The sequence below is a fragment of the Globicephala melas genome, chromosome 14, assembly GCF_963455315.2.
Source record: "Globicephala melas chromosome 14, mGloMel1.2, whole genome shotgun sequence".
Classification (NCBI taxonomy): Eukaryota; Metazoa; Chordata; class Mammalia; order Artiodactyla; family Delphinidae; genus Globicephala; species Globicephala melas.
In genome coordinates, this window is record NC_083327.1 from 83,566,714 (window position 1) to 83,580,259 (window position 13,546).

The following is a 13,546-nucleotide window of genomic DNA, read 5'->3' on the forward strand; positions in this document are numbered from 1 at the left end:
CCGGCAGTCCCCAACCTTTTTTGGCACCAGGGACCGGTTTCATGGAAGACAGTTTTTCCACGGATGGGGCAGTGGTTCAGGTGGTAATGTGAGTGATGGGGAGCGACGGGGAGTGACAGATGAAGCTTCGCTCGATTCCTTGCCTGCCGCTCACCTCCTGCTGTGCAGCTCGGTTCCTAACAGGCTGCGGATTGGCACCGGGGGTTGGGGACCCCTGTCATACACCTTAAACGATTTGTTGAAGGATATGCAGCTAGTCCCTGGCAGAGCTTAAATGAGAATCTCTTCTTTGACTTTCATTCTACTTTTAATTTGGGTTGTACCATTCTTTCTTTCCTTCATTATTATTGTATATATATTATATATACAATAATATGTTTCCCTCTACGTTTCCCTCCTTTTTTCTTTATCCATATCTCCGATTTTTACCCTCTTCCCCATCTTTATTTCCTTTTCTGTCTGACTCTTAACTGTCTGCCATCACTGCTTTTCCCATCATCAGGACCACTTGTTCTCGTAGCAACCAAATTTAATTTTGGGAGTCGGAACAATAAAGTATGGAGTCAGACCTAGATTGGGATTCTGACTTTTTCACTTTCAAGTTATGTGATCTTTGGTGAAAGTACTTAATCCCCAAATTCCAGTCTTCTAACTATAAAGTGGCGATGAGAGTAGTACTTATCTGTAAGGAAATCCATCTAAGCAGACTGTAATAATGAAGTGCTGTCCTCCAAGGCGGACTTTGAAGGGAGACTCATACCTTGGAAAGAAGTTTGACCTCGTTCGTCTAATCTGAGTTTAAGAGATACTTCTCCTCCTCACTGATTGTGTGGTACCCTCCCCACCATCAGTCAACTCTGTTTCATTCCCAGGACTTGCCATTTTGTGAGATCAGGAGGAAAAAGTTTGGGGTGGGGGCAGTTAAGGAGTGATTTTGAATGTGTCAGTGTTACATGTTTAAAAGGCAGTTGGATACAGGTGTTTGGAGTTCAAGGAGAGGGTTCATCTGGAATGTCCTTAACCAGGGTTCTTGTTGGATGGTATTGGTAAAATTTTTATGATAGCGCTTTAGTTTCCATTACAATGAGTTAAAGTTTTATGACCTCAAAAAGACTGCTGTATTCTGCATTTTAAAAGCTCACATTAAAAATGCTTTCCAAGAATATTAAGTGATAATAGAATTGAGTCAGTAAAAATATAGTACGTGTAGTTCTGCCAGTAGCATATGTAACATTAGATTTTCTGAATCCAGTTCTTTGTAAAGTAAAACGGCTTTGGTTTAATTAAAGAGAATCGTATTGTTTACCATATTAAAATAATGTTTTCAATACCCATTATGTTGACATCTGAGGGTACTGTATATGCTGTTCTTGTTACAGAGATGGAAGTTTTATTCTTTCCTAATTTCAGTTTTGATACTTGCTATAAAAGGACCTTTTTGAACGTGTGTGTAGTAGATTTTTTTTTATTATGCCTTAAAAAACTCTCCTTAACTTTTTCATAGTGTGAAAGATTTCTCTTGTATATGGGCTGCTGTAACACCTGTGAATGTCATTTGACGTTCATTTGCTTTAGTTCGTGGAATTAAGGTAATGTGCAGATGAACATGCTGCATGATTACAGATTTTAGGCTTTTCCTACATTGAGCTTAGATGGAGTTTGGAATACAATTAAAAAGGATAATTAAAAATCAAAGAAATTAATTGTTACCTAGGAAAAGCAATTCACCTCTCCCCCTTACACAGACATAATTCCTTCAGAATTTGGGGGTGTTCTGTTTCCTTTTCACTTTGGTTTACCAAGTTCCTTTTAAACCCCCCGGGGATTTGAAGTTTGAAGAGGATAAAATACATAGGGACAGACCCCTTCTCACCTCCCCAAATACAACTGTGTAGAGCCTGGTCACACAAGGATTTGGTGCTTTACAAGAGTGTCATTTAAACTGAGTCCTGGTGCCCAGCAGTTTAAGACATTTTGGAATGTGTAATTCTGACAAGAGTAGGGCGGTCTGTGCTTATCATTTGGTCATTGAGTTTATATTAGCCCTTTTTTTGTGGGGTATTGAAACAGAGTGGGCACAGACTGGGATTCTCTGAAGCAACAGGAGGGTGCACTCCTAATTGATAAAATTTTAGAGCTGCAAGAAACTATGCATGTGATCTGGTCTAACCTCATTTCACAGAGGAGGAAACAGACCCATAGGGTTAAGTTCAGAGCCGCACAGCTAAATCTTGTAGAGAATCAAGTAAAATCCAGGTTGTATAAACTCAAGGCTGGTGCTTTTTTCCCTACTGCATGTAGTTCTTAGAAAGATTCCCTTTCTACACAGAAAGGTCATTGTTTATGGATTGTAGTGTTTTTCCTTGTTCTTAAGGAAGATATAAAAGTGCATGTGTTTTTTAAGCAGTACCTGTTAAAGAAAATTAAAGAGATTGTTGAAAATTTTTTTATTATTTTAAATTAAAGATTATTTTGAATGATTTTGACATCCTCAGTTTAATTGCTAAGCAGGCATTTTCTTTTTATTTTTTTTAAACACTAGAAAAGTAAGACATTTGCATGGCTTTCATTCTCTCCCACAACTATCCCCCTACTCCATTAGAATAAGTAACTCTGAAGGCTAAAGCAAACACTTCTGGTTTTTGTTTTTTTAAATGAATTTAGACTTATAGAGAAATTGAAAAAGTAGTGCCGAGGTTAATGTTAACAACTCATCTGATTAGGAAATTAACATTGATTCAGTATTATTTACTCACTTGCCTATATTTATTCAGATTTCACTAGTGTTTCTACAAACATAGTTTTCCTGGTTCAGGATCCAATCCAAAATCCCACATTGCGTTTAGTGGTGATGTCTCTTTAGTTTCCTCCAGTCTGTGGCAGTGTCGCATTCGTTCATCATACTTTTCTTGACACTTTTGAAGATAACTGGTAGTTGTTGCATAGTGTAGAACATTCTTCAGTTTGGGTTTGTCTGATGTTTTCTCAGTATTAGATTGAGGTTAGGCGTTTTGGCAAGAAAACCACAGAAGTGCTGTTGGACCCTTCTCAGTGCATCATACCAGAGTACATGTCTTATTATTCTTGATATTAACTATCACGTGGTTAAGGTGGTATCTGCCAGCTTTTCTACTGTACAGTATTTTTTTCCTTTGTAATTAATAAATATCTTATGGGAAGATACTCTGAAACTGTACAGATATTCTGTTTCTCTTCATACTTTCGAATGGTTCTTAGCTTGCAGTAATTATTACTCTGGTGGTTTTCTAATGATGATTTTATTTATCCATTTTTCCTTCTATATTTATTTATTGGAATTCTACAAGGAAAGTCTGTCTTTTCTCTCATATGTATTTATTCAATTATATCATTATAGTCTCATGGATTATAATCCATTACTGTCATCGTATTGTAAGTAAAAGCTTCTTAAAAATGTATTTTTGAAAAGTTAATACATTGAGATGATTAAAAATTCAAAGGCCTGTTAGGAGCCTATATGGTGAAAAATCTCTTCCACTCCTATAACCTGGTTAGCCATTTTTATTCTTCCAGAGATATTAAAAGGGTTGGGAAAAGAGTCGTTAGTAAAAGTTGCTAGATTCTCAAGTGTTACTTTTTAGCTGGATTCTGGTGATATCTACCGTTTTACCGTTACATATTCTTCAGATATACATTGACAGATATGTCTTAACCAGATTTCTTAACCTTCAGATTTAAATTTTAATACAGCAGGTATTATATAGAGATAAGGACTGGTTTCCCCTGAGTATTCTAAAAAATTAAATGACCAGAAGGCAACATTTTATTAAATAATACTTGATACATAATATGTAAAGCTAACCAGGTTTAAAAGTAACCTCCAAACAAAATCCAATTTAAATGAGAAAGGATGCCTATTTCAATTAAATAATTAATTTTTATTCACCTAAAAAAAATGCTTTCCTCCACTCTGTTCTGTTTTTTCTAATAGCCTATTTTGCCATCTTTAGGAACCAAGGCCTAGATTTCTTCCCCCAAACTGCTTTCTGTTAGCATGGAGTGAAAGAGGAGGGCTGCAAAGACTTTTTTGGTAGTCACTAGTAACAGTACTGGACTGTACTTGTTACAGCATGGCTAGCAATAAACCAAAAGTTGGATTGTTCCACTTTTTTTTAAATTTAATTTTTATTGGAGTATAGTTGCTTTACAATGTTGTGTTAGTTTCTGCTGTACAGCAAAATGAATTAGTTACATATATACATATATCCCCTCTTCTTTTGATTTCCTTCCCATTTAGGTCACCACAGTGTGTTAAGTAGAGTTCTCTGTGCTATACAGCATGTTCTCATTAGTTATCTATTTTATACATAGTATCAATAGTGTATATGTGTCAATCCTAATCCCCAATCCCCCCCACCCCCTGTTGGTATCCGTACATTTGTTCTCTGCCTCTGTGTCTCTGTTTCTGCTTTGCAAATGAGATCATCTATACCATTTTTCTAGATTCCACGTGTATGTGTTAACATACGATACTTGTTTTTCTCTTTCTGACTCTTCACTCTGTATGACACTCTCTAGGTCCATCCACATATCTACAAATGACCCAGTTTCGTTCCTCTCTATGGTTGAGTAATATTCCATTGTATATATGTACCACATCTTCTTTATCCATTCCTCTGTTGATGGACATTTAGGTTGCTTCCATGTCCTGGCTATTGTAAATAGTGCTGCGGTGAACATTGGGGTGCATGTGTCTTTTTGAATTATGGTTTTCTTTGGGTATATGCCCAGTAGTGGGGTTGCTGGGTCATATTGTTCCACTGTCTTATTTTCCATCTCTATTACCATCTCTTAAAGTGAGTTTCAAGGACTTCTTATTCCAGAATTCCTTTATGAAACCCTAAATGAAAGCTGGTTGCACTAGCTATGACCTTGGACAAATTCTTTACTCTCTGAACATTTCCTTCCTTCCTGCCTTCCTTCTTTTTGTAAAATGGGTATTATATACTACCTCACATTCTGTGAGGATCACATGAAAATTCATATACAGTATTTTTAGCATGGTGGGGGTCCTCATTTAAAAAAAATAATTAGATAGGTCTTTGTAGTTTGTTTTTAGACCTGAGAGTGAGTGATTTAGCCTTCATTATAGTTTTATATGGGGAATCCAATATTATATTCTGCATTTTGACTTAGAATTCTTTCTACCATCCTAATGAGGATAACTTAATTAATTTTCTAAGTGTTATTATTGTAAAAAAAAAAATTTATTTCGTAATGTGAAAGCTAAACTGTCCTTGTAAATCCATCTCCCAGAGATGATTACTCTTAATAGTTGTTACATCCTTTTTTTTTGACTTCTCTGTGTCTATCTAAAAATTCACATAGTATAAGTTAGATCACATAATAGACATTCTTTTCTGTAACCTTTGAAAGAGCCTTTCCAGGGAAGTGCAGCTACTATTAAATACCTTTCATGTTACAAAACTGCTGCTGAGAACAGTCTTGGAACTAGGATGGACTATATCATATTTTTTATGTGAAATTTACCAACAACTTTGAAAAAATGTTAATTTTGGCAGTTTAAAGGAGGGCTGTTGAATTTAATTTTGTAGTTTTTCTTTTTGTGCTTATAGTTCTAAAATACAAAACGCAGTTTAACTGGAAAAAAAAAAAAAGATCCCGTGTAGAGAATTGGCAGTAGCTTGATTTTTTTTTTTTTTTTTCTTGCGAGTTTCAGTGTAGTTGCCTCAAAATTAAATCAGATTTCTTTGGTCAAGTAAGCAAAATATATTCCATTAAATAGTGCATATTCTCTAGTAACATGCTTTTTAATTCATTGTTTTCTGTACCTTGTGGATGTGGCTTTTAAAAATGAGCACAATGAAGTTATATTATTCTGTGGGTTTTGCTCAGCTCAAAATATCTTTAAAACTTTCCCTGTATTTAGTAAACCCTGAGTTAGAGGTTCTTTTTTCAGAAGAGATCTTTGTTGCCCCTAAGTACATAAGGGCACATAACAGCCACCTCTTTGTATAGTAGCAGTTGTCCTTTGGTTATAAGTAGACTTAATGGTATTGCTATAAGATGTAATGAACTTCATGTAAATAGAGACTGGTGATTTGTTAATTAAGACCTAAAACAACTAAAATCTTACTTTGCTTTTTGTGTTAGTATACCAGGTTAGCGTTCAGTAAGAGATGGCCTGCAGATAGTGAGGAAATAATAGATCCCATTGAAATTCATTTAGAATGATGAAAGCTGTCATTTTAACTTTGTTTATAAAATGTATACTGTGTACATCAAAGCATATGTACATATTTATAAAGAGTTGGCTCTTTACTGAACAAATTAATGGAAAATGTTAAATTAAAAAAACGAGGCATTTATGGTCAAATGACACTGTAACCTTTTCACTTCTTCCTGTATTTTAGCTCCAGCTGTATTACAATGATAAGGTAATTTTTTTGATGAATTTAAATGTAAGGCTCGAAGAAAAGCCAGATAGATGCCCAAATAAAATGTATATGTCTATTATATCCGCATAGCTGGTTGAGCAGTTGGAATTAGCTACCACAACACTGAGTGTAAGGTGTGGTTTGCATGAAATTTTCTTCAGTGTTTTGAAAAGCCATCTTTTAATTTGCATTGTTACAAATTCTGAAAATAATTCTTTCATGCATTTTTTTTAATATTACTTGTGTATCATTAGGTTTTTTTTGTTTACTACTGAGCTGGTAAATATTTTTTATATTTTATTTCCTAATTTTTATTTTCTTGGTTTTAATTTGTTGAAAAATTCTAAACCAGAAAGTAAAATAGGGCTATATTTTATTCTTTATCTAGCCTTCCAACTTTGCAGCATTAAATTTATACACAGGCATTTATCTATCTTCTGAAATGACTACTTAATTTTGTAAGTTAGATTTCTCAGCCTGTATTTTTCTGTTCTCCAGTATTTCCTCATGTTGTCCTAATTCTGACATTGTACTCTTCCACAGAGTGGTTGGTCTATTAGTTAATCTAATAGTTCAGATTTTAAACGAATGTGCAAAATTTTAAGGTGGCAGAGGATGGGATGCACATACAATATAGTTCAGATATAGTAAAAGTGGTGGTAATGAAAAAGCTAAAAACCAAAGTGAGTTAAAGCTTATGAAACATAAGAATGAATTTAAAACAAACTTCTAGTTACATCCATAGTTAGGTGAATTAAGGGAAAAGACTTAAGGCTGTTGATGTAATATTAATAGGTTTCATAAAACAGAACTGTGCAATGATTGTTTTCCCTCTTAGGAGCAGAATTTACTGACTGATAATTGAGCTTTAGTTTGGAAAAGGAAAAAAATCAAGATAATTAAAGCAGAGAAGTGTGAGGAGACAAAGTAGCATAACCAAAGCAAATTTTCAGACCTAGACAAAAATGGTTTTCAGGGTATTGAAATTTGAAAAAAATGTGATCACTGAATATCAATTCAAGAAAACGTGGAAAATGAGAGGAGCCTGAATGCTGGAAAGGTTAATACTCTCAGAAGCTGAAAAGCTTACATTCTCAACTTGATGGCACAACTTGTAGATTCCAGAAGTGATTATTTCCTGTTTAACTCTGGTGGATCCAGAGGAAGGTTCCAGTTCTAGTGTAGCTTGAGATGTCATCAAATAGTTGATACGGTATGCTTGAATTTTATTATCCAGGTTAGAGAAACGTGTGTGCTATGAAATTGCAGTTAGTTGGATCCTTGACTCACAGAATAGTCATCCCTAAAGAATGTCAACTGATAGATTCACATCAGTCTGAAGGTATTAGTCTAGTAGAAAACAACCATGAAAAGAATTTTAATTTTCCACTGGAAGTATGGAATGGTGGAAGGTTGGCCTACTACCTCTACCATGTCAGCAGTGCACTGTGCTCATCAGAGAAGTAAGGGGATATTCTTAAACGTGCAGTGGAAGTGGAGTGTTTGGGACCGGAGGTAGGCAGCCTCAGTCTGCATACTCATAGGTGGTCAGGGAAGGATGTGTGTGCTACAGGGTTTTCCATTTTAAGAGAGACATAGACAAATGGATTATGTCTAAGTGAGTGGGAGGGTATAAAACTATGTCATATAGTTTAGAGAAGAGGACACTTAGATTACAGAACTTTTCAAGTATTTGTAGGACTGTCACATGAAGGAGGCATTTAACCTCTTTGATGAGCTTTGCAGTGTTGAGAGGGGGTGAGTGGGAGAAATTTCAGGGAAGGTAAAATTCAGTAAAATTTGTAACGTTTGAGAACAGTTCAGAGATGTCTAAAACAAATTGTGTTGATATTGAGGATATTTTGGGGTTATTGTAATAGGAATTTGTCACTATGTGATTAAGCAAATGGTTCTGAACTTGTAGTTCTCTGAACCACTGCTGTAGTTTGATGAAGGTAGTGTGGAGATGGGGACATTAGAGCATTATCATGTAATGTTTGATGCAACAAAAGAATATGTAAAACATACTAGTTTTGAAGCGCTCCTATGTTTCATAAACACACACCTGTGAGCCCCCACTCATGAAGGAATTGAGAGCATTGCGCGTGCCCATGCCTGTGACAGGTTTCTGTAATATTTTGGCTAGGATAACGTTAACAAAGGCTCTGATTGCCAGGCCTTAAAGAATAAAAAGCTTTGGAGACAAAACTTTCAAAAAACATTGGAGTTATGGGGAAAACAATAAATGAGTCTTTGCCTCCTAAGGTTGGAAACCAGTGGATTCAGTGAAGTCATTCAGTAAGCAACCTTCAATCATACGAGGTTCAGGCACAGGGCGGGTAAATAGGAGACTTGTCTGAAATCACACAGTTACTGTTAGAACTGTAATCAGAACTTGTCCTGACTTTAGTGTCGTAAGTAACGTGCCAGGAAGTGCTAACGATTTGTTGGCTAGAAAGATGCTGTTGATAAAGGTAGTACTCAGCTGGTTAGAGTTTACAGTGAAAATTGTAAATTCCTTGAGAACTCAAACTGTCTTAGTCACCTTTTCATTCCCATCAGTACTGTCTTGTATGTAATTTGTTTTCTGTTATTAAATTGAGTGATATCTTAGAGACTGAAAGAAACACGGTAGAAGGATTTTTAAATTTTAAGTGGAATATATAATTACATTGTAATTTTACTTCACATACTCCTGTCATTAGAAAACAGGTCAGAGTTCCTGTCCTCTTGACTTTAATACCCTATCTGTGGCAGAGTTGATGATGCCTGCTTTCACATCTCTAATCCATACCTCTTACTGTTCTTCTGCCTTAGAGTAGCTAAGCTCATTCCTCTCTTCATTCACCCATCCATCTGTCCAATTTACTGAGTATTAGTTGAGGACCCACTGTATTCCCGGCACTATTGTAAGAGCTGGGGATACAGCAGGTAACAGAATTTCATGGAACTCTAAGCTACTAAGTAATCACAAAAATGTTTAGAGAAATACCACTTAAGTGGTAAATGTATCTTTTCTTCCATTATATCATCTAATTGGTTATATGAAGTTGTTGGGTTTTGTATATTATTATTATTATTATTTTTTTGCGGTACACGGGCCTCTCACTGTTGTGGCCTCTCCCGCTGCGCAGCACAGGCTCCGGACGCGCAGGCTCAGCGGCCATGGCTCACGGGCCCAGTCGCTCCACGGCATGTGGGATCCTCCTGGACTGGGACACGAACCCATGTCCCCTGCATCGGCAGGCGGACTCCCAACCACTGCGCCACCAGGGAAGCCCTGTATATTATTTTTAAATCTAGTCATCTTACCTGAATTTTCTTATTTATAATGGATTTTCTTGGTTTTTCTAAGTTTGATAACTTTGTTTACCTGAAAATCATTTTTTCCTCTTCAACCTACTGTATTACTATGTTTAAAGATTTTTTTAAAATATTGAATTATTCTTGCATTCATGCTGTAAATTCCACTTTGTCTTGGTGCATTATTCTTTTAATGTGCTGATGGTGGAGCTTGTTCACTTAGGATATTTGCATCTCTATCTACAAGCAAATTTTATCTGTGGTTTTCTTTTATGCTATTGTCAGGTTTTTATATGAGTGTTATTAACTTCATAATAAGAATTGGGCAGTTTTTGAGGAGGAAATTTTAATGTAATAAACTAATGTTGAAAGTGCCTTTACATAGAGACCTTGACTAAAGGATATATGTGCAATTTTAATTAGATTAAATTTTTCTAATGCCCTCTGGTTAACTACTTGCTGTAATTACTTAATTATGTAAACAATCATTTATATTTAAATTGTAGGTCATTGGAAATTTGATTTGAGAATTGCTGTCATATGCTAATTTAAGATAAACACTAATTTGATACTGGACATCTTTGAGGAAGATTTTATTATGAGAGTAGAAGTATAAAAAAGAACTTAAAGAATCAACTCTTGTCCTTATAATGTAGTTAAATACAAGGTACCTTCTTTCGATTTTTTTAAAAAAGTTCACTTGCTATACAGAGATAAACATTTGGTAAACTTTGACAAGCAAATTGTTAGTTAGGAGATAAGATTCGTTATAACATGAGATTGCCATCACTGAAGCAGAAAATGTAGTGCAGTATTTTCATTGACAGTCTTTATAACTGGGTGAGAACACCTTTGATCATGCCTTTTTACTGCAGTGGATTTTATTTAACTGAAAGTGATTTAGATAACTAGTTAAGAAAATTAAAGTGTGAAATTTGATAGTTCCTTAACAGCGATAAATTGAAATTCTGTGTTTGGAAGGCATACATATACAACTTAAGTGGTAAATGTATCTTTTCTTCCATATGAAATTACTGGTTTTTGTATATTTATATATTCTTTAACCTAGTCATCTTACCTGAATTTTATTTATAATTAAATCTTTTGGAATTTTATTATTTGTTTATTTTAAAAATTAATTAATTCATTTTTGGGCTGCATTGGGTCTTCGTTGCTGCATGCAGGCTTTTCTGTAGTTGCGGCCAGCGGGGACTACTCTTCGTTGTGGTTCACAGACTTCTTGTTGCAGTGGCTTCTCTTGTTGCAGAGCACGGGCTCTAGGCGTACGGGCTTCAGTAGTTGTGGCACGCGGGCTCAGTACTTGTGGCTTGTGGACTCTAGAGCGCAGGCTCAGTAGTTGTGGCACATGGGCTTAGTTGCTCCACGGCATGTGGGATCTTCCTGGACCAGGGATCAAATCCGTGTCCCCTGCATTGGCAGGCGGATTCTTAGCCACTACGCCACCAGGGAAACCTGGAATTTTGTTTTTAAATACTAATGGACACAAGCTTTTTCCCCAAGGAGGACGTAATCCATAACATGGAGAGACGGTTACAGATACATTCAGCTAAATTAATAATGACAACCCTTATTAGACAGTGTATTCCTTTGGGCAAGGGCCTATCCTCTAGCACATCGTGGAAGCTTAATAAAGAACTCTTGAAGAATTAATTGATATCTTTGTATAGGACTTGATCAATTAAGATAGATTTCTCATAATTTTTTTTTTTAGAAGTGATATTCATACCTGGGAACTGTCAAAATTGTTTTAAAAGGTCATTGACTTTAGGTATCTCTGCTTTCATTAACTCATAGTTTGATCTCCATACCATCTTTTCCTCAAAACTTCTGGATCACCAATGGCTTAGTGGTCACATCCTAGGTACCCTCTTTTGCTCTTTACCTTACGGTACTTTTGTGGTATTTGACACTGTTGATCACCCTGTCCTTGAATCTGTCGTTTTTAGCTTCTTTGATGCTTCTCTTCCCTGGTTCTCCTGTCTACCTCCATTTCTTCTTATTTTGAATCTTCTTTTCCTCATCCCTTAAATGGTGCTTTTCCTATAGGGTCATTCAGTTCTTCCTTCTCCGTATACCCCCTTTAAGACATCTCTTCTATTCCTATAGCTTTAACCTATACATTTGGGTATCAGACTCAGACTTCTGCTGAACTTAAATTTTGTGTATCTCTTGGACATCTCTGTTTGGATATTCCAAAGATACCTAAAATATCTAAGGAAGTGGTCTGGTTTAAATCTCATTCAGATAGGTTAGTTCTGAAGTATAAAGGAAGCCTTGGTATTAGTTTTGTCTTATAGGCATTCTTAGGATAGTTATTTGGCTGAAGCTATCATTTGGAATGACTGGGTTTTTTTAGGTATGGAGAAATTAGGTAAAATAACTGGTCTGTAACACAGTGAATAAAAGCTTGGGCTCTGAAGTTATTTTGGGGACTTCCCTGGCGGTCTAGTGGTTAAGACTCGGTGCTTCCAATGAAGTTATTTTTAATAAAATATATTATTTGGTATAAATTTGATTTCTGGTAGAAATTAATTAAGACTATAGTTCTGTTAAATGTAAACTTAATCCAGAGAATGACAGACTAGGTCAACAGCTCTTCTTTGAGTTTTAACACTTTATCAATGAAATCCTCCCCTACCCTCTTATTTTTTTTTTTTTCCTGGGCTAGTAAGAATATTTTTTTGTCTAACACATTTAAAATTTTTACTTTTAACAGAAATTAGCAGAGTACGGAAAGACATGTACAATGACACATTAAATGGCAGTACAGAGAAAAGGAGTGCAGAATTGCCTGATGCTGTGGGACCTATTGTTCAGTTACAAGAGAAACTTTATGTGCCTGTAAAAGAATACCCAGATGTAAGTATATTTTGTTTATATTCAATGTTTTTTTCCTGCTTCACATACTTTGGGAAGAGATATATCTGATGGTAAATACTTAAGCATTGTCAGCTGCTTTTAAAAAAAATTTCATGTGAGGGACTAGAGGCATGAATACTTGGTGTGGATAATTTAATAAAAATTTTTTTTTTAAAATATGTTTTTATTTGAATGCTGCTGTGTCACTTTGGAAGTCTAGAACCAAGTAAAGACTTGGTTCTAGATTTCAAATTGAGGCAGGAATTATGGAAAGAGCTTTGGCCTGAATGTCAGAGAGCATCAGGTACAACTTTGTGCTTGTCTTTGATCTGACCTCAGCGAAGCTGTGTCATCCTTTCAGTAAAATGAGAGGCTAGACTTTATGACAGCTAAGGTTCCTTGCAGTGCTAAAATTTTTATCATAACCACTATTTATAATATTTTTTTCATCTTAGTTCCTTGTTCAGCTATTCTCCGCGTATCTTGTTGCAGATAGCCTCCTTATACTATACAATTAATTTATAAAAGGCTCCAACTCTTTGCCTTTTGTTACAAAGCCCTACGTGATATGGTCTTTTTTATTTCTGACCTCATCTTAAATGATTTTCCCTCTTCCTCTACATACTGCAGTTAAATTGGCTGTTAAGAATAAGTTAAGTCTGTTCCCAGCCCAGGTACCTTTATGTTTGCTGTGCATTGATCTTAACTGGCTGGCTTCTTCTTGTCATTAAGTTTTTAGCTTAAGTGTCACTTCAGAGAGGACTCCTGACCATTTTACCTAAAAGCAATCTGGTTACTCATTATTTCACTTAAGTCTCTTTATTTCTCTGCAACAGCACTTATTATTTGGTATTTTTCTTTTTTATTTTCTTATCTCTCCACAGCACAATATAAGGTACTTAAAACAAGACCCTGTTTTTGTTATT

The 13,546-nt window shown here is 35.5% G+C and overlaps 1 protein-coding gene across 7 annotated transcripts in view; it reads left to right on the forward strand.

Moving 5' to 3' along the window:
* Window positions 1–13,546, forward strand: part of QKI (QKI, KH domain containing RNA binding) — a 143,262-nt gene that overhangs the window by 23,657 nt on the left and 106,059 nt on the right. For all 7 annotated transcript variants that reach the window (XR_004038701.3, XM_030852971.3, XM_030852972.3 and 4 more), the window contains exon 2: window positions 12,478–12,620. Coding sequence is in view for 6 of the 7 variants with exons in the window: in XM_030852971.3 (XP_030708831.1) it covers window positions 12,478–12,620 (143 nt within the window). In the remaining variant the exon portion in view is untranslated. The remainder of the gene's footprint in view (window positions 1–12,477; window positions 12,621–13,546) is intronic.